This window comes from Marmota flaviventris, chromosome 12 (genome assembly GCF_047511675.1).
Source record: "Marmota flaviventris isolate mMarFla1 chromosome 12, mMarFla1.hap1, whole genome shotgun sequence".
NCBI lineage: Eukaryota > Metazoa > Chordata > Mammalia > Rodentia > Sciuridae > Marmota > Marmota flaviventris.
The window spans coordinates 47,792,033-47,818,621 of record NC_092509.1 but is presented as its reverse complement, the minus strand read 5'-3'; the positions used below and the strand labels follow the sequence as shown (position 1 = coordinate 47,818,621).

General features: G+C 35.6%; 2 protein-coding genes across 2 annotated transcripts in view; one reads left to right on the top strand and one right to left on the bottom strand.

Annotated features, from left to right (window-relative positions):
• The first annotated feature begins 180 nt into the window (after positions 1-180).
• Positions 181-26,589, top strand: Suv39h2 (SUV39H2 histone lysine methyltransferase). Its single transcript, XM_027928611.2, has 6 exons — positions 181-211; positions 2,857-3,002; positions 16,893-17,564; positions 19,487-19,633; positions 22,488-22,617; positions 23,569-26,589. The coding sequence occupies exons 1-6, from the start codon at positions 181-183 to the stop codon at positions 23,673-23,675; spliced, it is 1,233 nt and encodes a 410-aa protein (XP_027784412.1). The 3' UTR covers positions 23,676-26,589.
• The window catches only part of Dclre1c (DNA cross-link repair 1C), a 34,605-nt gene continuing 30,909 nt past the window's right edge, over positions 22,894-26,589 (bottom strand). The window contains exon 15 of the mRNA XM_071599945.1: positions 22,894-23,115. Within this exon, the coding sequence (XP_071456046.1) occupies positions 23,075-23,115 (41 nt within the window). The 3' untranslated portion in view covers positions 22,894-23,074. The remainder of the gene's footprint in view (positions 23,116-26,589) is intronic.

Sequence of the window (26,589 nt, the reverse complement as noted above, 5' to 3'; positions counted from 1 at the left end):
CCCGGGCCGTGGGGCGCAGGCGCGCAGACCGCGGCGGCCGGGGTCGGCCTGTGTGACGTCAGGACGCCTCGCGGGTTCCAGGGCCCCAGTCCCGGCCCCCGAGTCCCGGGCGAGGGCGGGGCGTCGGGCCAGCTGAGCTATTCCGTCAGACCGCGCCAGTTTGAATGAATGTCCCACAAGATGGCGGCGGCCGAGGCCGAGGCGCGAGGAGGTGAGGCTGGAGCGCGGCCCCCGCCCTGCCGGTTCCCAGGCACGCTTCCGAAGCTGGGGCAGCCAGGCCGTCCCGCGGGGCAGTAGGACGGCGACGTGGCGGGACACCGCCCGCTGACACACTGACTCCAGAATGCGCGCAGCAGGCGCCTACTTGCCCCGCTGCCCGCGACCCTCCTCCCGCCCGGCCCGCAGTCCTCTGGGGCTCGCCATCCCGCACCGGGGGTGGGCGCCGCGCGAGCCCGGACGCACCGGTCAGCGGAGCGGCGAGCGCTGCGCCCTCGGCCCCCTCGCGTCGCCGCAGCGGTCCCCGAGGTCCCGGGCTCCAGGGCTCCAGGTGCCGTGGGCACGGCTGCGCGGAGCTCCTTTGTGGCGGTGGGAGCCGGGCGCGCGATGTGCACGCTGGCTTTTAAGTGGGAAGCGGGAAACCACAGTCGCCGGTGTGATGGTGACCTCGGTATCCGGGGTAAGGGGGTGGGAAGAAATTGGGGCTGAAGTGTGGTAAGGGAGTGAGCGAGGCTCCCCACAGTGCGGACACGGGGGGGCGTTCCATCGTTGGAGAATCTCCGTGAAAGCGGGCATTTGAGGATGCAACCCCGGGCTTTTTGTAACTTTCCTGCCCACCAGGATTTGCGTGTTATTTATGTGGACACTGAGAAATTAGCGTGCGTGCGTGTGCGTGCGTGCATGTGCTTGCATGTGTGTCGCGCGCCCTTTGAAAGCCTGGAACTTTGAATGCAGTCTGCAATTTAAAGGTGTTTCAAGTTCTGCTCCTTGCAGTTTGTGACATTATGAAACCTGAACTCTACTTCTTTTAAGAATGGCGGGGGTTTCTATAACTCGTGGAAGGATTTTTTTTTTTTTTGGATGGCAATACAATATTTATCTGGTCATCGAAATCCTTTTCTCCATTATTATAGGCTGCCATTCCCCTTTATAAATCAGTACTTTGCAGTTTTTTACGCTAATGTGTTTTTAAATTCTCAAATTCATAATGTCCATCGAGGTTTCTGTTTGGAATCCTCAAATGGGTATAAGTTTTCAGAAACAGGAGACAAACATGTTGTGTACATAACTAGTAGGAACCTCCTTTGTAAGTGATCAGCACAATGAGATGAACCTTACCCAAAACATCCTCAAGAGTTTTAAATGGAAATGAAGGGACAATTAATGTCTTTCTTCAAATTTGGTGGATTTTCCTTTTTGTTTGTTTTGTTTTGGGTGCTGGGGATTAAACCCCGGGGGCACCTTATCACTGAGCTACATCCCCAGCCCTCTTTATGGTTTATTTTGAGACAGGGTCTTGCTAACTTGCCCAGGCGCGTCTTGAACTTGGGATTCCCTGTCTCAACCTCCCTAGTAGCTGGGATTATAGGTGTGCACCACGGAGTCTTTTCCTTTGGGTTAGACTTATGAATTTTTGGCAGGGAGTGGTGAAAATTGTGCTGATTTCTGACAAGTCCCTCTGAGTTGGGGAGGGTGTGTCTTTAATTTTGAAAAAGTAAAGTTAGAGCAGCAGTGTTCTCTCTTCCCTGGAATTTACCTCAAAACACCAAAGGTTATGCTACTACCTTGGAGAGCTACCAAGTAAAGCTTGAGTTAGTGATAAATTTTGTTTGGTAACCCCAGTTTTCTCCACTTTCTGACACTTTTTTTTCACATTGACACAGAGAAAGATTGAGACTTCCCCAAAGTCATGTAGTTAGTTGCCCCACCAAGGGATAGGGGCAGAGGACTCTTGGTCCATCTAGTACTTACCACCATGGTAGCTATAAAACTGTTTAAATTTTTTTCTAAATATCAGTTTGTGTGTTATTTTACATTCTTTGTGGTAGCATACTGTTTACAGAATTTGAAGGTAAAATCACATCACAATTAGTTTCTGGCTTCTGTAAAGTTGATTATGAGTATGTCTGATGCTCAGTTGGGTATGTGGATTTACACAAATTGAATACTTGGTGCTTTCTGATGCTCAACTTTAAAAAATGCAGAAAATGAATATCACAAACATCAGTATACTTTCCATTTATAGAATGTAATCCTTGGTTTTATTCATTCTGATAACACACCATGGGGCAAAATAATAAGTGGAGTTAAAATTTCATGTAATATTCCAGAGTGGGAAAAGTAGGACATATATATTTGTAATTATAGAACTTCAGTTAGAGTTCAGTTATTGTCCAATTAAAAGAAATGAAAGTTACTTTTTAACCAATTATAATTGCATTTTAAAATCTCTATTGGATACATTTCTAATCTTAGACATACTTATTTTCATTGTTTTATTAAAACAGCAATTAAAATTCTATGTAAACAGAAAAGTCATATATTACCTGTTAACGTTTGCATTTATGTGTGATCTTAAAGTTTACAGGCATGAAACATTTTGTTCATGGCTTAGCAGAAATTGATGTCAGTTAATCACGGTAGGATCGAAATCCATGAGAAAAATCCAAGAAGACCAGTTTGGCAAAATACTTCTTTAATGCTTTACTTGAAAACACTTAACTGGTTTCTTGTCATATGGATTTTTAGGCTATAAAATTGCCAGTTGAAGGGTGGGAATGTAGAGGTTTTAAGTTTCTCTTTTTTTGTTTTAATTGAGTAGCTATTTCATTGGTAAAGAATTCTGTTTTCTTATTGTAGCTTGGTGTGTGCCTTGCCTAGTTTCACTTGATACTCTTCAGGAATATTGTAGAAAAGAAAAGCTCACATGTAAATCGATTGGAATCACCAGAAGGAATCTAAACAATTATGAGGTGGAATACTTGTGTGACTACAAGGTATTAAAGGTAAGGCAAATATCTAGCTCCTTAAGAGACTTAATCACACTTTAGTATTTCCTATTTCTGTAGTATAAAAGAACCTTAAAAGTAAACAAAGCTCTTCTTAATGTTTAAAACATAGCACCATGATAAATTATATGTCCTGTCATCTATATTGCTAAGTAAGACTGAGAGGATTTTTGAAGCATAGCGTGTTCTTGCATTGGAATATTTTAAGGTACTTATACCATTCTACATCCAGTTCTTGATTATCTCCAGGTGGATTACCAGAATAAATGTTTTGCTCAAATTGGCTTTTCCTGTCATTCCTTTTATTCCTGGATTATATTTGCCCACTATCACTTAAAAAGAAGTTCCAAACCAATTTTAGTGTTTCTGAATCTCCTCAAGAAGTATCACCGTTTGTGTTTCCTGCCATGATGCCCAACCCCAGATATTATATGGTTCTATAGTGTAGTAGAATTGCCTGGATTTCAGTCATTTTGGGTCTTCATTTAGTACCTTAGAATGTTAGAAAACTCATTTGACTTCTCTGGGATTCTTTTTTATTCCTCTTAAAAATAAGTTGTTCTTCTGAAACACTTTTTTATTCTAAACTTAAATTTTTTGCAGTTCTTGGAGTCAAACCCAGGGTCTTGCACACATGTTAATCAAGTGCTGACTTGTGCTAAGCTACACTTGGCCCCTAAACCTTATAATTATATTTGAATAATGTATCTATATCTTACCTCTGAGAAAGAACTCTATTCTGGTCATTAATTATTTCTTTCAGAAAAATGAATCAAATCTTGCTTTAATTTTTTGCTTTTGCTTCTCCTTAATCTATGTTGAATCAGTCACTAAATCCAGTTCTTCCTTTAAAATGTCCACCTTCTCCCCTTAGTGGAATCTTAGCAAACATTCCACCTACACTCTCAGCATCCTTCCACCCTGGAAACAGCCCAACCATTTGCCATCTCAGTTTACAAGCTCCGAACTGACCTGTCTAGCTGAGAGTGTCATACATGCGTACATATCAACTCCATTAAAACATTCTCATATTGCTCAGTTCTCCTTGATAGACTTTTTTTCTATTACTCTTAATAGAATCAGCTGTTTCCCCACTTTTTTTTTAATATTTATTTTTTAGTTGTAGATGGACACAATATCTTTATTTTATGTGGTGCCGAGGATTGAACCCAGGGCCTCACATGTGCTAGGCGAGAGCTCTACTGCTAAGCCACAACCCCAGCCCTGTTCCACCACTTTTATTACTTTTCTGGACTTTTCTACCCTTACTCTTTCATGTGACTGAAGACTTCTACCTCAATGAAAAATAATATCTTTCAAGTCTGAACTCAGTTTACCTTCACCATCAGTTATCTGTGTCTTCACTCATTCTTCTGTTCAAAGGTGTCATCATGTTTATTATTCCTTCCTGTCTACCCTTCTAGAATTTTGCCTAATCTGCAGTGTCCTTTCTATATCAAGCTCTCTTTTCACTGATTTTTCTCAGTCAGTAAATATATTAAGATCTTCCCTAACCTTCAGAAATCTTCCTTTGACTGTATTTTCTGTATTTTCCTTCTTCACTCCCCATTCATTTTCTTAATATATTCATTTATTTATTTGTTTGTATGTGGTGCTGAGGTTGAACCCAGTGCCTCACATGTGCGAGGCAAGTGCTGTACCACTGAGCTAAAACCCTAGCCCCCTATTCATTTTTAACAGATTTGTTAAATATAAATCACATACCATCATACAATTTTCCTATTTAAAGTGTGTAATTCAAATCTTTTAGTTTACTCACAATTTTAGAACATTTTTAATTACCCTGAAGAGAAACCTTAGACCCCATAGTAATTACCTCCCAAATCTCCTCTATTACTTTTTCACTGCGTCCCTAGGGATCCACCAAATCTATTTTCTGTCTCTATAGATTTGCCCATTTGGACCTTTCATTAAAAAGGGAATCATAATATGTGTTTTTCTTGTGATTGACTTCTCTCACTTAGCATAATGTTTTTAGGTTCCTACATGTTGTGGCATGTATCAGTATTATATGGGTGTATCACATTTAATTTATATATTCATCACTTGATGGATATTTGGGTTGTTTCCACTTGGAGACTGTTATAAATAATTCTTCCATGAACATTCATGTGTAAGTTTGTGTTAGTATAAGTTTTCATTTCTCTTGGAATGGAATTGCTAAGTCATATTATTTCTATGTTGAACCATTTAAGGAGATCTCCAATCTTCACAAATCCTAAAGCTCTACATTATTTTACTTTTCCCTCAGCAGTGTATAAGGGTTTCAATTTCTCCACGTCCTGACCACTATTACTGTTATTGGACTTTTAAAAATTATTACTCTTTTAGTGGATGTGAGATACATCTCATTGTGACTCCATTTGCCTTTCTTTTACAGCTAATGATATTATTGGCCATTTGTATATCTTCTGTGGAGAACTATTCAGATCCTTTGCTCATTCAAAAAAATGGGTTGTGAGTTGTAATTTTTCTTTATATTCTGGATACAAGTTGCTTTCAAATATATGATTGCACAATTTGTCTTCCATCCTGTGAGTTGTCTTTTCATTATCCATTACTTTTTAAACTCATTTTATTCTGATATGTACCCCTGGCAATTGACTTTCTAATTACTAACTTTGAAGACCTCAAATCTTACTATATTACTTTGCCATATTTAACACCACTGGCTACTTTTTCTGCTTTAAAACTCTTGTTTAAAAAAGACTGCTTAGATTCAAATTCCAATTCTGTCATTTATTGTGGTGTTCATCAAGTCAGAGCCTTTCTGTCCTTCATTTTGTTCATCTTTGAAATGAGGATAGTTATAGTACCTGATTTGGCATAATTAACATTAAATGAATTAATGTAGACTGCTTAGAACAGACTGACAATTACTTTTAGTAGTCGTGCTATATCATTGTCATTGATGTCTCTATTCTCCTTTTTTCTACTCATTTTTTTCTTTCATTCAGTGTTCTTTGGGAATCTCTTTTGCCGTCTCTATCCATCCTTCCTCTGAAACATAGATGCTCTCCAAGGCTCTGATGTTGGCCCTCTTCTTATCTTGTAGTTGCTCTCTAGGTGACCTCTTTCCCAGTGGTTTAGATCTTGACTCCTGAATCTTTCAGAGGCCTTGACTCCTTTCCAGACATCATTTCAAATTGCGTACTCTACAGGTACCCAAGTTCAACATATTTAAAACTATCCATGTTCCTCCCTCAAATCTGCATCTTGTGTTGGTGGTCCTTGTCTTCATTAACTGAATCCTAAATATGTTTTTGAGTACTTAACTTTAATTTCATATTTTAATTCTTCCCTTTCCTCTTACCCTCTAAATCTAATAAGTGATCAGATTGTGTTTCCTCCATCTCTGTCTTTTTCTGTTCATTCCTGTTACAAGTCCACAGAAAGAATAGATTACCTAGGGAGTCTGTGCTTCCATTGATGCCACCAAGATTCATTCTTGCACAGAACTGAGTGCTCTAGTACAGTTTCAGATAGTTTTTTGCTGTTTAGTTTCTCCTTAACTCTTTCTCATTAGTCCACCTGGTTTCTTTATTTGGAATGAGCAACCTTATTTGCTCATTTGTGTTCTCAACACCTCACTAATATTCTACGGTCTTCTACCTACCACATAGTTTTAATATATGTGCCAGTATTACTTTAACATACTTCCACTTTTTTCTTCTCCTTCTCTCTCTCTCATATATTCAGGGTAGGTGAAAGAAGTTATAACCCTATCCTTTTCCTGTGTAGCTTCTTTCACTTAGCTCATGGAACACACTATCTCAGTACCATATTCAGCAGTGCCATTTCAATTGTTTCTTTTTTTTTTTAAAATATTTATTTATTTATTTTTTGGCGGACACAACATCTTTGTTTGTATGTGGTGCTGAGGATCGAACCCGGGCCGCACGCATGCCAGGCGAGCGCGCTACCGCTTGAGCCACATCCCCAGCCCTCAATTGTTTCTTAAACCCAGCTCTCATTGCTTTAGACCTGTCTGAGACAAATACTTGTACATTGTCTTATCTAGCTAAGATTTACTGAGCACCTACTACAAGACAGGCACTGTTCTAATCATTGTAAACATAGCTTAAAAGCAGATATAGCTTATATTCTTTGAACACCTTCTGCACGTTAGTGGCTTAGTGATTATGCGTTGAATTGTCTTGCTTCAGTCATTTTTCCAATCCCCACAATCACTATTAGACCAGACCTTTTTAGTTTCATGCTTAGATTATAATAGCACTTTAAATTAGACTAATGTTTCCTATTTCTTTTTCCCATAGACTCAATAAAGTATGGTGCTTGAACATTTTTGTTTCTTTGTGCTCTGTACTACATTAGTCACCAGGAATATAAACATTAATAAGAAACAGTTATTCATTTTAAAGAATTTATAGCATATTAAAAAAGATTGTAAATGATCCATTGCAGTAAGGGCTATGGCAAACATCATTACAATATCTCTTGATCACAGAAAGCTTCCCAAAAGAAATGATGTCCAAGTACTGTAATTCTATATATCTTCTGTCTAGAGAGTAATGTGGTAGGAAGTAGGAGTAGGAAAAAAATGAGAAATAAGAAAGATATTTCAACCATCTTAAGGCAATGGGGACCCAATTGAAAGTTCTAAAATGAGTGACATCAGATTTGTAATTCAGAACCTTTTTTTTTTTTTTTTTTTACTACAGCAAGGAGCATGAATTGGCAGGAAGGGAGTAACACATGAATGACCACATATTCTAAATTTCTTTTGTAGGCAAGAAATGATAGTGCTTGAACTAAAGTATTAACCATGGCAATGAAGAGAGATTGTGAATTTTATTTTTTAGAATTTTTATTTATTTTGGTAAGATTGTAAAATTTACACACCTGGTTTGTAGTTGGGGTGGTAAAGGTTGCAGTATGAGAGCCATATCTAGAAAATATAGGTTTCTTTCTTTTTTTTTTTTAACTTTTTTTAATTTTTTAGTTGTAGATGGACACAATACCTTTATTTTTATGTGGAGCTGAGGCTTGAACTCAGTACTTCCCCATACAAGGCAAGCACTCCACCACTGAGCTACAACCCCAAGCTGAAAATATAGGTTTCTGACTTGGGCATAAATGGTATAGATAATACTACTTTTCACTAGGATCTAAGAATATGGAAGAAGAATCTAGATTGGGTTTGGGGAAGAAAACTGAATACACTTTTAAGAAGAAAGTTAGAAATGTGGTTCCACATTGAGAATGACATCTAATTGGAAATAGATTTTGAAGTAATTGGCAGAAAGATAGTGAATGAACTCTTGGGAGTGGAAACAGCTGTTCATTAACTCAGTATGTATATGTATGTATGTATATATATATATTAGCCATCTACAGTGTCCTGGGCTAGGAACTAGGAATCTCAGCAATGGAGGACATGGGGGCCTAGTTCCTGCTACTACATATTTTATCTTTTAGTGAGATAAAGAATGCTTAGAACAAAGTATTAAGTGCTTACTCAAGTTATTTAATTGTAGTGGAGGTAGGTGCTAATGTAACAGGGATCTAATTTATCCTGGAGAGACTTAATCCTGGGCAGGACTCACTGAGGAACTGATGTTTAAGCTGATGTCCCAAAGAACGGAAAGCTAGATGGGGATGGGTTTTGATAACCCAAACTGCCTGACTTCTTCAAGGAATAGAAAGTGTGAGTGGAACATAGCAAGAGGCAGTGAGATGAGGCTGGAAGATTGGCAGAACCCAGAAAGTACAGTGTCTTTGTAGGCCAGTAAAAGGATTTTTGGATTTCATCTTAAGGGCAGTAGGGAACCAGTAAGTAGTTTTAAATGGGAATGGCTTGATGAGATGTATATGTTGAAAACATGACTCTGGTTATTGTGTCCTGAGTGGAAAAGGTGGCAAGAGGTTATTGCAGTAGTCCAAGCAGTACAAATGTAAGAAGAGTAGAGCAAGGACTGCTACCCGACCAGTAGAAAAGAGTACTATCAAAGAGACTCAAACAAACTGGCAAGAAAGGTGGTTTGGGGGAAAACAAAAACAAAAACTGGAAAAGTAATCATGGAAGCCTCAGGAAGAGACTATGTCAACAACAGTATTGAACAGTGGGTCGGAGATGAAGGATCCATTGCAGTTAGTATCAAAAGGCCATTGATGCCCTTAATTTCTGTGGCATGGATAGAAGAGCCAAAAGAACTAAGGAATAAATTGGAGGAGTAAGAAAATAGGTAGTACAGACAATTCTACCAAGAATCCTAGCTTTAAAGAAAAGGAGAGGAAAGACAAGATAGGACATAAGATATTTATAACTTTTAAGTTTTTTATTTAAAAACATTTGAGTGGGTAATACTTGCATGAGATTGAAAAAACTGAATGTTATGAAAGGCTGTATACTGAAATCTTTTACCCCGTGACCAAGTTCCAGCCTTTCACTCTTAATGTCTTTTAGAGATTCCCTAACATATAAAAGCATTTGTAGGGGCTGGGGATGTGGCTCAGGCGGTAGCGCGCTCGCCTGGCATGCGTGTGGCCTGGGTTCAATTCTCAGCACCCACATACAAACAAAGATGTTGTGTCCGCCGAAAACTTAAAAAAAAAAAAAAAAATATATATATATATATATATATATATATAAATTCATTCTTCTCTCTCTCTCTCTGAAAAAAAAAAGCATTTGTATCTCAAAAGGTTTTATTTTATTTTGCTTTTAAAAAGTAGAAGTTGAAATGCTAATGAGAATCAGTAGTCAGGGAAAACTGAAGAGATGGGAAAAGAGAAACAATTGGTGAAATGTATGTTTTATTGTATGTATGTCCACATGCTCTATAGATGTAGATCCATGGAAGGCTAGAACAAAGGTCATATAGATAGTGGAGGAGATAGTGGGGTGGGGACCTTGAACAAAGTGGGAGATCTAAAATGGCCAAGTTGGGAACTGGAAAGAGTGCTATCTGGCAGAACAAAAGGGTCATTACTATTATGAACTATGCCAGGGGTCTAGTTGAATTTAATGTAAATTGTAGTTTCAGTCTCTGTGTGTGTGTGTTTTCCTGCCAAAGTGTTCCGCTATAGTACCCCTTCATATAAAGTGATTTCTGACAGACCTATACTTACTTAACATACTTGGCTGAGCAGTGAAGATCAAGAGTGCCCATTACACATTGGTGGAGTTTCTCCCGAAGTAACAAATATTACCCTCAGTTTTGATTTTTTTGTGTGTCTGTGGTGTACTAGGGATTGAACCTTGGGGTGCTGCACCACTGAGCTACATCTCCAGCCCTTTTTATTTTTTATTTTGAGACAAAGTATCTCTAAGTTGCCCAGGCTATCCTTGAACTTGTGATCCTCCTGCTATAGTCTCCAAAGTAGCTGGGGTTATAGGAGTGCGCCACTACACCTGACTGCTTTGATTTCTTAAATTGTACAACTGCTTCTGCATCTTTAGAACAATCAGTAGACTGGCACAAACTAACAGGATGGTCCACATCCAATAATAGGTTAATATTTCTAAAAGACTGATTGCACCTAGAGTGGCTTTTAAAGAACTAGAATAACACAAAAATTGTTAAACTACAACCCAAATTTTAGTCCACATGGATCCTTTTTATTTTATTTTTTTCATTGCAGGATCTGTAAAACACATTCAGTTCCTTCTTTGTCAGTTACTGGCATGAAACCCAATGATTTTTCTGTTGACCATGATAGTTTTTAACTATGCTCACACAGAACCAACCACTGGTGTTTACATAGTTATATTCAGGCTTTTCTACCACTGATATTTAATATGATGATTATTTCAAAATAATCAGGAAAAAAAATGAATGGGAAGATGGAAAAGTTTTTTGTCCTTTGTCCTCTCATGTGTATCTATACCCACACTTTTTATTTAAAGTTTTGATGTTTGTTACTAAATGTTGGCTGTAGACATGTAGGTAACAGGTAACAAAAAAAATGCTGAGAACCATGAATTGCTAATTTCAGGTTAAGTTGATCTCATATTTCTTTTAAGCACACCTGTAATCCCAGTGGCTCAGGAGGCTGAGACAGGAGGATGGAGAGCTCAAAGCCACCCTCACCAACAGTGAGGAGCTAAGCAACTCAGTGAGCCTTTATCTCTAAATAAAATTTAAAATAGAGCTGGGGATGTGGCTCAGTGGTGAGTATCCCTGAGTTTAATCCCTAGTACCAAAAAAAAAAAAAATGCATATGGTTTTGATTTTTATATTATATGCATACTGATTGATAGTCATTTTTTGTTATACACTCAGAAACATCTAGCCGAAGCCTAAGGTGGTGAGCAGTTTTGCTGCTATGAAGAATAAAATTCCATCCTTCTCACAATAATGTATAGATTACATTGGAATGGTAAAACGAAACTGGGTGTGGTGTAGATACCTGTAGTCCTAGTGACTGAGGAGGCTGAGGCACAAAGATCACAAGTTTGGAGCCAGCCTGGGCAAATTTAGCAAGACCCTGTCTTAAAACAAAAATAAAAGGTCTGGGCATGTAGCTCCATGGTGGAATGCCCTGGCTTCGGCCCAGTACTAGAAAAGGGAGGGAAGAAGGAAAGGGGAACACAAGGAAGTTGGCAATGATCAGTTCTTGAGAAAGGCAGGAACGACTTCACAGAAGAGGTAACATTTGAGCTGTTTGAAAGTAGGTTTCTCTACACATAAAAAGATGGTACTGAAATTAAGTATTCACTAAGCAAATTGAGAGGCCATTCTATTCAGGGAGAATTTTGTGAACAAACTAGCAAAAAGATATGAAAAAGTCTGGTATATTTAAGCACTAGCACTAGGTATGTCTAAAGGGTAGAGTATGAATGGGACTATAATTATAATGGGAGATTGAGTCAGAGTGACAGTGGACTAATTTAAGAATAGCTACCTTTGTTATAATAGGAAATTTGAACTTTATAGGCTAAGGGGGAATAATTAACTTTTTTTTTTTTTAATGAAAACTTTTCAAAGAAGGATAGACTAAAGTACTGTCAGTTTGGAGGCAGGGAAATTAGTTGGGAGATTAATATGATAATCCAGGCAAAAATTGAGGGCCTGAAGTAACTAAGCTATAGTAATAGAAATGGACAGGAATTGAGATTGCCTTCTGTTTTTTAAGCTTGTATGAAAAGGTAGAAAGGTAAGATTCATCATGACAAGGAATACAGAAGGAATCAGTTAAGGAAGGACAGCGGTGAATTCCATGCAGGTAGATTGCTTTAAGAACATTTTAGTGTTGAGTATGGTGGTCTGTACCTCTAATCCCAGTGACTTGGGAGGTTGAAGCAGGAGGATTGCAAGTTTGAGGCTAGCTTCAAATTGGCAAGGCTTTAAGCAACTTAGACCCTGACTCAAAAAATAAAATGGGCTGGGGATGTGGTTCAGTAGTAAAGGACCTCTGTGTTAATCACCAGTACAAAAAAAAAAAAAGAATCTTTTGGACATCAAGTAGGCTGTTGGATATATGGAGTTGGAGATAAAGTTTTGGGAATCATCAGCATATAGTTAACTACAGCAACATTGCTCAGAAAGAGAATTTATAGAGGTTTTTTTTTTAATATTTATTTTTTAGTTATAGGTGGACACAATATCTTTATTTTTTATTTGTATGTGGTGCTGGGGATCCAACCCAGTGCCTCACACATGGTAGGCGAGCGCTCTACCTCTGAGTCACAACCCCAACCCCAATAGAGGTGTTTTTTAAAAAAATATTTTTAGTTGTAGATGGACACAATACTTTTATTTATTTTTATGTGGTGTTGAGGATTGAACCCAGTGTCTCACGTGTGCTAGGCAAGTGCTGTACCACTGAGCTACAACTTCAGGCCCTTGTTTATTTATTTTTGTACCAGGGACTGAAACCAATGCTTAATGGCTGAGCCACAACTACTAAGTTGCCTAGGGCCTCACCAAATTGCTGTGACTGGCTTTGAACTTGTGATCTTCCTGCCTTAGCCTCATGAGTTGCTGGGGTTACAAGTGTGTGCCACCATGTCTGGTGTAGAGGAATTCTTAACACCCTGAACATCCAAACACCTTGAAATTACTCAAAAGGTTATATATCTGACATTTGTTATGGAAATTTCCATATCTTCCATCAGATTATCAAAGGCATCAATACTTTTTTTTTTAGTGTAAAAAGGGTCAAGGACAAGTCCTGAGTATCTACATTAAGTGATAGAGGACTCAGTCTTAACAAAGAAAATGAGAAAAGGAATAAGAATGAAAAAATATGATTTTTAAGCCTAATGAATGGTCAAGTGAGGGCTGCTGCTTCAGAGAGCTTGAATTAGGTGAGGATTGAAGAATTCATTGGTTTGGCAATTAGATAAATAAACTTTACTAATTAGGTGGAATTAAATGTATTTAGAATTTCCACACAGAAATGCTCTGTATTCTAAGAATTGTAAGATTGATTGGGCCAGTTCAGATTCCTCAGCCAAATAGTCAGGGTTGTCTAAAATTTATTCTTCCCTTAGCTCAGCATTGGTTTTATTTTGATTCAACATTCTGAATTTTAAAGCTCGACAAGTTCATCTTTTAACAGTTTTCTGGATACTTCATGCAAATCTTAGCTTCAAGCTTTTGCTTGTTTCTCACCCTGCCTGCCATGCTCCCTACTCAGCAAATTCTGTCAGCCTTTCACAGTGTAGTTGGTTCTACTTCCTCTGTTCCCTTTATCTGGACTATATTGATTCTCCTCTTTATATTCTAGTGGTATTGCTTGTCTTATTTATTTTGGCATTGAAAATTGTATTGCCTTGCACTGCTAGCTGTTTCATATTATTGCCTTTTTTTCCCAATTAAATTTTATTTGTAAAGGCTTGTAATACCTTATTGTTTCTTCATGCCCCAGTGCCTAAACTTTCATATATTTGTTATATATATTAAAATATTTAAATTTAATTTAAGCCAAATATAGTGGGCAAAAATGTCTTGAAGAAAAAAATTTGAATGGTGCATTCCAAATTACATAGTTATTTTTACTGCTGTATTCCATTTCTGAAGGTAATCAAGAGTTGATTACGCATCAGAATAAGATACTGATATATAAGTCTATGAGCTTTTTGACTTAGAACTTAAGGTTATTAATTAACTGAACTTGTTTCTTAATTTTCCTTTGTAAAATTATTTTTCAAAATAGAAAGTCTTTTAGATTTTAAAAGTAAAATATGCTTATAAAATGTCTACAGACCACAGATAAAATATTTCTATTCTCTTTTGTCAAAGAGGCATTCATATTTTCTAAGTGTACTTACTCCCCATAAATTAAGTAGGTGCCAATGTGGTCAACATATAAAATTTAGTCACTTAAATGCAAGATTAAACAATACAATAGATTAAATTGTAAATTTTAGACTTAGATGTTTTTAACTTTACAGGATAATTTAACCATCTGACTTACAGCCTGGATTTCTGTTTCTTTGTTTTCTTTTAATGTTTAGCATAAGTCAGGACTATTGTAGGAAAAAATGTAGCAGGGGGAAAAAAAAAAAGGACCAGGGTTGCATTGCTTTATTCTGGCATCAAAAAATTTTTAAAACTTAAGAGTGATATATGTTAGATACTGCCTAATGGATTTCATGTCTGCTTCAGTATAGATAACAGCAAACTTGGACTATTATTAGCAGGTATCTGACAAGGGGAAGAATTAATTTGACAAAAATACTTTGTTGTACATCTAGTCCTTTTTTTTTTTTTTTTTCCTGTGTCTGGAACTACAATTATTTATTTCCATGGAAATACAGTTTTTGTGCATGTCCTTAGACCATAATTTAACACATTTTTAACAGAAATGGGTTTTTTGAAAACTTGCAGTTTTCAAAAAGCAAGTCAATTTTATTCATAAGAATTACTGCTTGTTGAGTAAAATAAAATAAAACATTAAGATATAGATAATGAGGATAATATTAAGTTCAGTCATGAATGTGTCACAGTGTTCCTTAGTCCAGTTTTTATCTTCAGCAGTATGCTAGGGAACACAGCCTAGACCTTCCAGGTTATTTGTCATTTTTAAATTGTGGATATGGGCTTGGAGAATAGTTTAGTGGTAGAGTGCTTGCCCAACTGCAAGAGACCCCTGGGTTCTATCCCCAGCACTTTGGTGGGGGATGGAGGGAATTAATGGATACTTAAATAACTGTCCTGTACATCTTTACTTTATAATAAAAATTCACTAAATTTTTTAGGGAAAGGCAAATTTAGTCCCAATTAAGTTTTTTCATTATCTCACAAATTATGTGATACTTAGAAATTGTCAAATGCAGTTTAATTACTTTCATATTTCAGAAGAATTTTATGAGCTTATTTTATCTTAGGGCATGTGGATATATTAGTTATTCTGGAGGATGAGAAAAAGGTAGTGAGAGACTTCACTTTGGAATATATAAATTTATTCTATATCCTTAACTGCATTTTTTTTGCGGGGGGTACTTGGGATTGTACTCAGGGATACTCAACCACTGAACCACATCCCCATCCCTATTTTGTATTTTTATTTAGAGATGGGGTTTCACTGAGTTGCTTAGCTCCTCGCTGTTGCCAAAGCTGGCTTTGAATCCACGATCCTCCTGTCTCAGCCTCCTGAGTTGCTGGGATTACAGGTGTGCGCCACCGTACCCAGCCCCCAGCCATTTTTATTTTTTATTTTGACACAGATCTCACTAAATTGCTTAGGGCCTTGCTAAAGACTAATCCTAACCATTGAACTTGGGATCCTTCTGGCTCAGCCTCTGGAGTTGCTGGAATTACAGGATCACCAAGCCCTGCTTAACTTTTTAAAAGAGAAAGTTAAGAAACAAGATGTTGCCTGATTTTAAGGAAAGAAAATATATTACTGTAGTGTAAACAAACACAAGATTCAAGATACCATGATGATTAACATCAGTTTGTGTGATAAGTCAAAATATTTGACTTTTGGTGGCTGGAGTGCCTGTTACCTGATCCAATTGATTAGTTATGTGTGACTCTAAATAAGGCTAGCATCCTCTAGAATACCATTCAATAGAAATACAGTGTGTACAGGATGTCTTAAAATTTTCTTAGTAACCATGTTGAACAGAGTAGAAAGGAAGAGGTGAAATTGTTTTCAGTAGTATATTTAATACAAAATATGAAAGATATTTCAACATGTGATCAGTATTTTTTTAAATACTTTTTTTTATTTGTTTATTTATATGTGGTGCTGAGGATCGAATCCAGGGCCTCACACATTGGAGGCTAGCACTCCACCACTGAGCCATAACCCTAGTCTCTGATCAGTATTTTTTTAAACTTAGAGGTATTTTACTCTCCCTGCCCAAGTCTATAAAATTCAATGGGTTTATACTTAAAGCACGTTTCAGTTCAGACTAGCCACATTTCAGGTTCTCAGTAGCTGAGCAGTGACTGTATTGGACAGTGTATCTTTAGCATATCTAGGGGATGAGTGCCTATGACATTAAGAAATATAATTTCCCTCATGTCCAGTTAACAATATTAAGTCCTGTACCTTAAAGAAAGCCTGCATCTATGCTAGCCAAGTAAGCCACTAACATAAGACATGGATAGTTAGCTTTAGGATCATATATTTCCATAATCAAGATAAATGCTTTTATATTTAACCTAATAGCTGTTTAGTCAAATATTCATAAATTTTAGTATCTCTGTTTTTCTCTAGATAAGACTTTTTAACCTATTATCAGACATGTTATGCTGTATATAAATTCTATTCTATGTAATATAAAGAAAAATAGTTTATGTGATCTGTACTTCAACTGATAGAAACTATGGCTCTTCCCATATTCTGTAATCTCTCAAGAAAAATGGTAATGGTAGCTTACTCTTTAAAGTGCTTAATTATCTTAAATAATTTGTCATGATCTAATTGCATTCTTTTGCATTTAAGGATATGGAATATTATCTTGTAAAATGGAAAGGATGGCCAGATTCTACAAATACTTGGGAACCCTTACAAAATCTCAAGTGTCCGTTACTGCTTCAACAATTCTCTAATGACAGGCATAATTATTTATCTCAGGTAAAAAAAGGCAAATCAGTAATTTCAAAAGACAATAATAAAGCTTTGAAACCTGCTGTTGCTGAGTACATTGTAAAGAAAGCCAAACAAAGGATAGCTCTGCAGAGATGGCAAGATGAACTCAACAGAAGAAAGAATCATAAAGGAATGATATTTGTTGAAAATACTGTTGACTTAGAGGGTCCACCTTCAGACTTCTTCTACATTAATGAATACAAACCAGCTCCTGGGATCAGCTTAGTCAATGAAGCTACATTTGGTTGTTCATGCACAGATTGTTACTTTGAGAAATGTTGTCCTGCTGAAGCTGGAGTTCTTTTGGCTTATAATAAGAACCAGCAAATTAGAATCCCACCTGGTACCCCCATCTATGAATGCAACTCAAGGTGCCGATGTGGACCTGATTGTCCCAATAGGATTGTGCAAAAAGGCACGCAGTATTCACTTTGCATCTTTCGAACTAGCAATGGCTGTGGCTGGGGTGTAAAAACCCTTATGAAGATTAAAAAAATGAGTTTTGTCATGGAATATGTTGGAGAGGTACGTTCAGTTTATCACATAATGTTCCTGTAAGGTTTATATTTTTGTGAAGTTACCTTTTTACCTCAATTAACATAAATACTTGATACATCATTTGCAAATATAAAAAAATTCAGGTTTAGGAGAAGGGTTCACTGGAATAATTAAAAATGTAAACTTTTAAACTTTTGGTCAGGTGCAGTGGCACAGCCTTTAATCCTAAGGACCCAGGAGGCTGAGGCAGAAGGATCGTGAGTACAAAGCCAGCTTCAGCAAAAGCGAGGCTCTAAGCAACTCAGTGAGACCCTGTCTCTAAATAAAATATAAAATAGGGCTGGGGATGGGGCTCAGTGGTTGAGTGTCACTGAGTTCAATCCTCGGTAACCACCTCATCAAAAGGAAACTTTTAATTTTACATCTGAGCAAAAATATATAATGATAAGTTTATATAGCTATTTTTCAAAAAACCCCCACTTACAGTCATTGAACATAGTATGTGTACATTTTAAAATATAACAAGTAATTTTTATTTTTTAGTTTCATTAAGAAGAAAATCAGACCTAAACACATACTGACATTGAAACTTATAAGTTTCAAGTTATAATTAATTTATTTGGCCAAATATGGTTACGTTTGGCTATACTTATTTTGTATCAACATGAATAATATAGAGTAGATCAACACTTCATAAGTAGGTATTGTAAAAGGGGACACAAAACCATTTATTGCATCTATAAGAAAATCAAACTGCATCTGAAAATCAGATACTTTGAACTGTAGATCATTCTCTAAATGACCAAATATTATCAAATTTATTTATATACAAACCATGCATAAATATAAAAATAATATTCACCATAGACCACATACTATTCTAAGCATCTTATTATATGAACTCAATAATCTTCTCAACTCAATGAGGTAGAACTGTTAACTATGTTATTAGAGAAACTGAGATACAGAGAAATTGAGGAAGCTGCCCAACATCACATAGATTATATTGTTATCAAGAAGAATCAAGATTCAAAATGAGTGCTTTTGACTACGCCACACTACCTAAAACTGAATGATGGATCAAGCTGGTACTAGGAACATGAGTGTGGTTGCTTGTCTGGGATCATCAAATCTGACCGGTTTCTATAGGCTTCTAAGATTCTGAAATTAGATGAGATTCTTGTTTTGATCCTTATATTTTTAGACAATGGCAGATTATTATAGATCATTATTCAAGAAGCTAGATCTTATATATTTCTTTTTTTTTTAAATATAGCAGTCACATTTGGTTGATAGCATGAATCACTTTAGATATTTTTGGTTTATTGAACTGAGCTTGTAATAAAGTTGTGTTTCTAAGAGCAGAACTACAGTTGATGTTTTTTATGCTGGGGATAGATCCCAGGGCCTCACACATGGAAGGCAAACATGACCACTGTTAACCATCATCCAGGGGTTGGAAAATTTTCATCTATAGAATTTCATGCTACATTTTCTACAAAACTTTCCAATTAACTGCAAATTTAACATGCCTTCTCTTGTTATATAATAAATTTCCACTTGTAACTGTGTGCAGATTAGTTATAGGAAAAATGTGCCTTCAGAGCACATTTAGAAAATTTACACTTGTAAATGTGCTTATGTCCTATAGGTAGCTATATTTACAGCTTTTTGAACAGCCTTATAATAATGAAAATAATGAGTGTTTCAACTTGTTTCACATTTAATTTTTTTTAAAGTTAAAGAATTATTTTTTTTCACCATCTGTTTTTCACCCTTCATTTTCCTTGCCTCTTTCATCTAGCTCTTAATTCATGTTGAATATTTGTTTTGATAACACTTAAATTTCTTTTTTAAACATTTGTAGGCATCAATATATTGATAGTCTGTGGAAGAATGTTTCTTCAGTTCAGCAATAGCTACATAATATACTATAGTTTTTTATCTAGGTAATCACAAGTGAAGAAGCTGAAAGACGGGGGCAGTTATATGACAACAAAGGAATCACATATCTCTTTGATCTGGATTATGAATCTGATGAATTCACAGTGGATGCAGCCCGATATGGAAATGTGTCTCATTTTGTGAATCACAGTGTAAGAAAAAAATGCTTAAATTATAGATAAATAGTTCAACTTAACACTACTTTTAATGAATTCTCATGGCTGAAGAATAATCATCTTTAAACATACCCTTTCAAATTATGTTAATGAAAGGTCTCTTCTGTTAAGTCATGGTATTAATGCTATGTTAGGAAGATCAACATTGAGGTGCTTACCAAGTTTTTCCAGAGTCTTTATGCTTTGCTTAGTCTTTCAATTAATAATCTTTATAAGGTAGGTATTCATATCAGAGAGGAAATTAATAAATGATAATTAAGAAATAAAATACTCAAAACTGGGTGCAGTGGTGCACACCTATGTGATCCCAGACTTGGGAGGCTGAGGCAGGAGGATCTTGAGTTCAAAGCCAGCCTCAGCAATGGTGAGGCGCTAAGCAACTCAGTTAGACCCTGACTCTAAATGAAATACAAATAGGGCTGGGGATGTGGCTCAGTGATTGAGTGCCTCTGAATTCAGTCCCCAGTACAAAAAAAAAAAAGAGTCAAAAATCACTTGCAGTTATATTTAACTTTAACTTAGAGTTAATAGAACTAAATTTTGGAATATATGGTTCTTACCCCTTATCCACAGTTTCACTTTCCACGTTTTTGGTTATCTACAGTCAAGTGCAGTCTAAAAATATTTAATGGAAGATTCCAGAAATAAATAACTCATAAATTTTAAATTGCATTCCATTCTGTCAGTACAATAAAATTTCATACTGTCCCACCATAACCTGCCCCAAATACAAATCATCATATACATTATCAGGTATATGCTACCTTCTTGTTAATATTTGGTAGCTGTCTTGGTTTGTTAGATCTACTATTAAAGTATCACAGTGCTTGTGTTCAGGTAACCATTATTTTACTTAATAATGGCCCCAAAACATAAGCATAGTGTTGCTGGCAATTTGGATATGCCAAAGAGTAAAGTGTTTTTTTAAAGTGCAGAGGTAGAAAGTATAACATTTTGAGAGATTACATTTAGTACAAAATTGTTCTATTTTAGTTATTGTCCTTTTTGTTTGCATAACTTATAAGTTAAATGTATCATATATGTATTTAGGGACAAAACCTAGCAAAGACAGGGTTTGGGTAATGATTTATGGTTTCAGGAATCCACTAGGGTCTTGGACTGAATCTCCCATGGATAAAGAGGGACTACTGTATTTTCTTAAAATATAAGCATGTTAACATTTTTAAAATAAAATTTAAGGATTTGTAGAGTATTAAAATAGTTGGGACATTTTCACCCCTAAGTTATAAATTATTCTCCATTAGTATTTTAAAGAACTGAGAGCTCCAATTATAACTCCAGAGTCTCATCCTCTGAGAAAACTATTTCCAAAGATAAGTTAATCTGGGGGCACCTTCTAAATGTCAGGTATATAGGGCTAGTTAGGTTGATAACTCCTTTTTATAGACGTTATAGATATAAGAAAAACGTATATCAGAGAGTAAGTTGTACAGCTGATGTTATAAATCATGATAACCTTCTAATGGGTTGCATAACAAAAAACTGATGTGTGATTGTCAGTGATGTGTGAGAGACCTTCTGACCCCCTTGTTTTATGACTTAAACTTTTGCTTTAAAATAATTTTTTTCTTAATGATAAATTGGAGATAACAGTCATCCTTCTGTTATCTCAGGGGATTGGTTCCAGAATCTCTCAGGTTCCTTTATATAAAATGGTATGTAGTATTTGCACATCATCTGCACATCCTTTTTTATACTTTGATAATCTCTAATACTTAATACAATGTAATGTTTTACTATGCTGTTTAGAGAGTGATGACAAAACAGTCTGTACCTGTTCAATATAAGTGTACTTTTTTTCTCCAAACATTTTTGATCTGCCAATGGCTGAGTCTGTGGATGGAGATTACACAGTTACAGAGAGCCAACTGTACTTCCAAAACACTTATGTTCTATTCAGTGACAACTAATTATGTAATTGGGTTTCATAGTATGATTGTTTAGATCACTCTTCTTGGATATTCCATAATTTAGTGGAGAATTCTCTCAAAATATTGGACAATTATAAATAAAAGTTTAAGCAGTGAAACTCCATACAATTTAAAATTTATCCCATGGTACTGATTTTTGATTTTTAAAATACTGTTATTCTGGTTCTTTAAATTGTGTGACTTACTGAGATAGTTATAGAAGAAATGTTAAATTTAAATTCTTCAGGAAAATAAAGTGTTGGGACTAGAAGATGATGATTGGTAAACATATTGATAATTGTTGAAGCTAAGCAGATACTTATGGATTTAGTGTATTATTTTCTCTACTTCTAAGTATGTTTGAAAATTTCTTATATGTGAAAATAATACTTTTGAATGTACATACCTAAGCAATTTAATTTCCAGTAAAACATTGAGTCAAACTTGACTTTTGGAATTTGTAGCTAAATTTTGGAATATATAATTCTTATCCCTTATCCACAGATTCAATTTCCACGTCTTTGGTTATCCACAGTCAACTCCAGTCTAAAAATATTTAATGGAAGATTCCAGAAATAAATAACTCAAAAGTTTTAAATTGCATTCCATTCTGTCAGTACAATAAAATCTCATACTGTCCCACCATAACCTGCCCAGGACATGAATCATTACATACATTATCAGGTATATGCTACCTGCTTGTTAATATTTGGTAACTGTCTTGGTATATTAGATTGACTATCACAAGTGTCACAGTGCTTGTGTTCAGGTAACCATTATTTTATATAATTATGGCCCTTAAAAAATAAACACACTGGGAAATTAAAGGTTTTATATAGCATGTAAAACAGTTTGTTTACATCACTTTTACTTAAATGGGTTTTAATGTTCGTTTTTAGTGTGACCCAAATCTTCAGGTGTTCAATGTTTTCATCGATAACCTCGATACTCGTCTTCCCCGAATAGCATTATTTTCCACAAGAACCATAAATGCTGGAGAAGAGCTGACATTTGATTATCAAATGAAAGGTAGGATTTTTGAGTACAGTTTCTTTGATGTTAGTTTCAATATGAAGAATCAAAATAGGAAAAAGCCTTAGATCATCTGCAACAAACTAACTTTAATGATGAAAGAAATCAAGGCTGTAAGAGTTCCTGGTCTTAAGATTCAGAGCTTATCTGGTTGTCTGAGAAATGGTGTCTTCTATATCATGTTGCCCCCTTTTTTCAGAACTCTGTTTTGGAAAATGATTTATTACAACACCTTTTCATTACTAAACTGCTTGTATTTTAAAAATATAAGCCTACATTTCTGAATTTTATTAATAAACAATGTTAGTTCAGAAGATTGAAATGATGATTTCAGTCACATAGGAACTTATTCCATTCCTTCTTGAATCTGACTTTTAAAAGGACATTTAGGACTGGGGATGTGGCTTAAGCGGTAGAGCGCTCGTCTGGCATGCGTGCGGCCCGGGTTCCATCCTCAGCACCACATACAAACAAAGATGTTGTATCCACCGAAAACTAATAAATAAATAAGTAAAAAAAAAGGACATTTAATTTGTTTGCTTTATTGTGACAATATGAAAATTTGTTTCCTTTGTTTTTCTAAGAATGGTGTCCTTCACATAGTTATTGCTTGACTTTATTTGCTCTTAATGTATGAAAAGAATGAATGTATATTGGGGTTTCCCAGTAAGTTTCAGCTTTGCAGAGACCCAATCTCACAAATGTGGCCTAATAACCTAAGTGTGACCTCTTACCTAGCCTACACCATCCTTTTAAAGCAATTATGAGTTGTCTGAACATTCCTACTTATAAATGCAAAGGGAAAACTTTTATTTCCTTGGGAGTAAACTTACTTCAGTGATCTTGCATGAGTTTAGTAGCCTTGCTAGCTACTTTAAAACTAATAGAAAAATTGAATTTCATTCTAAATTGTCTTTACTTTCTTCTGTTTTTCTTCTGTATATTCAGGTTCTGGAGATGTATCTTCAGATTCTATTGACCATAGCCCTGCCAAAAAGAGGATCAGAACTGTATGCAAATGTGGAGCTGTGACTTGCAGAGGTTACCTCAACTGAATTTTCAGGAAATAGAGCTGATGATAATTGTAGTCCCCCCCACCAATGTTACACTTTAAAAAAATAAGTATTTGGGACTCTTTCTTACTATCAGGATTATACTTATGTTAATTTACAATTCACGTTTCAAGACATTTGCCAAATATATTACTGTTGCTTCTGAAGAGGACACAGGGTCACGTAACCGAATTTAAAGTATACATATTTGGTGGTTTGACATCAAACATGGAAGACAAACTATGGCTCAGCATGTGTATACTTATGAAGTCTGTGTGAACAGAGAAGTGCTCCCTTCACTGTTTGAAAAGTGTTAAAATGATAAGGTAATGAATGCTGAGATGAAAAATTCATCTTGCCTTATACCTTGGTTTCAAAGAAATAGTTGAATTTGGGCTGTATACAAGTTCTATTTTTGTTACTATATTCCTATTTAATACCCACTGGTCTTGTTTTGAGACAAATAGGTGATACTGAATTTTTTTACTCTAATTTTCTACTTTTTCATTAAAACCTTGGCATTTTCATGATATAAAAATTAAGGTATAAAATTAAATGTAAAAAATTTTAATTTTAATTTTAGCTTTATTTCATATTTTGAAGTGATCTAGACCATTATAAAGGCTGTATGTCTCAACCTGAAATTCTTACATGATTTTAATCCTGTAGAATAAAAATCTCCAAAAGCCCTCTATAAAGGTCCAGAATGACTGGCTATTATGCTTCCTTGAAAGGACAGGACAGGTGAACCAGCAGGCTTTTTGGAGTGCCATGGCAGGGGAAATGGAGCACTTTGAGCACTCCACTTAGCATGAAACAGGAGATCCATGTTGAGTATCTCTGGTCTAAACCTTGAAACAGGAGACCTGAGGAGCAGCTGTACTTAATGATAATGTAATACACCCTATCTTTACATCCTTTCAATTTTAGGCAGCTTTAATGTTTCTTTTCCATCAGATTCAATTATTTTTATATTTCCTGCAGGTTCTTCTTAAAAAGTAATCTATATTTGAACTGATACTTGTTTTATAATGAATTTTTAAGATATGATAAAGCTAAACTTGGCCAAAGTCTATGCCTGAATTGAGACCTTTTATTAGTTAATAATGACTGAATGGAAAGATTTCCCCCATGTATAGTAAAACCTCAATCAGGAAAACTGTTTTCATCTCTGATTCTGGGATTTCTAATCATGGTGTCCCAACATGAAGATGCCACAAATCTAGCTTCCAGTATTCCTAATTAATCCTGCCTAAGCTCACTGCTCTAGGCTTTAATGATCTACAGTAACCTGGGGTAACATTGAACTGATTCAAGAATGTAGTACTTTAAAATATCTTCCTGATTCTTAACTCCTTTTTAGTACACTTTATTATTCACTATATTGCTATCACATGACTTTGCTCTTTCATAATGTAGGAAAATTGTTTGCATGTTTGGAGCCTCATAGTGTCTGCTAACCAAAAATTACAGAATGTGTCAAGAAAAAATATATTTTTTAATAGCATTTCTTGTGTTTTCTTTATGAAAAATTTAGTTACGTGATTTCAATAGTAAGAAAGTATCACAAATTTACATGTTTCCCCCCTGGCGGCAAAGCTTATTTTGAATTATCTTTCTCATAGGTTTAAAGGTTTAATTTTTTTAGCCAGTATTTTACTATCTAATTATTTAATCTCATCTACTGTCTGGGTTTTTTAAAAGATGTAAAACTGGAGGACAAAAGGAAAAAGACTTTTCTTGTTGTTTTGTCCTTACTAATAGAAATTTAATAGGTCTTTGAGATTTTGAGTACTTGTGTTACCTCTATGTTAAAAAGCTGAGCTTAGGCAGTAAAATAATAGGAACTATTAAAATGAAGCTGTTAGAGACTAACTATTTTAATCAACATTTAGTTTCTTCTTTTTGATTTCCTAAAGACATCAGAATTTGTTCTCAATATAATGCAGGTATTCTAGGGTAATAGAGCAAATCTGAGTTATAAATCTGTGCAAGTTTTAAGACCATCATTCCCAGTATTAATGTAGGATTGTAATATACAATTGGAAATCTCATGAGTTTTTCTCCCAAATTTTCAAAATTTAGACCGTACTTCTTTTAGTTCAGTTTTTCCTTAGCAAAATAAATTTAGTTTGGCATTTGATAGTCCATTTACCAAGGCTTAACTTCATTTGCTTTTGAATGTTTCCAGTAGAATGCAGAAAGATACTGATAACATTTCTATCTGCTGATGAGATTAACCAAAGATTTCTATACAGTTCCTTTATGGGTTCATGCATTTGGGTATTAAAAGTACAACTGAACGTAGTTAGCACAATATGGACAGATACTGTGTATTTGAAATTTTTATGCTATTAATTACTAGGTCCTTTAACTATTGTAAGTTTGCCTTGAAATACAAAGAAATTTTAGAATTCAGAACTAGTATTAATTGAATAAGGCTTAGGCCCTTTATGTGTATACTAATGTACTTCTCATAAATCTAGAAGGTTGTTGCCGTCATTTCTTTATTACACCTAAGGTAACAGGATTAGACTGGGTAGGTAACATTAATGTGCCCAAGATCATCCAATTACTAGGCTGAAAACTATACCTATTTTATAAGTATTCAGGGATACTTAAAAAAAAATCAGTGTCTATTCTTAAAATTTTTAGGTCCTGGGATTCAACTTTTTTTCCCACTTTTCCTTTTACAATTAATAGTTCTGGAAGTAAAAATCAAGTAGCAACTAAATTATTCCTGCCCGTTTTTATACTATATTATTAGATAATAATGACTTGAATAGCATAGTGCTTAAGAGCAGAGACTGTAAAGTCAAGTTGCTTGTGTTTGAATCCTGGCTTTGCCCCTTACTGGCTATGTGAACTAACCTGTTGTGCCTTCATCTCCTATCCCTCAAAGGGTAGTTATGAGAAT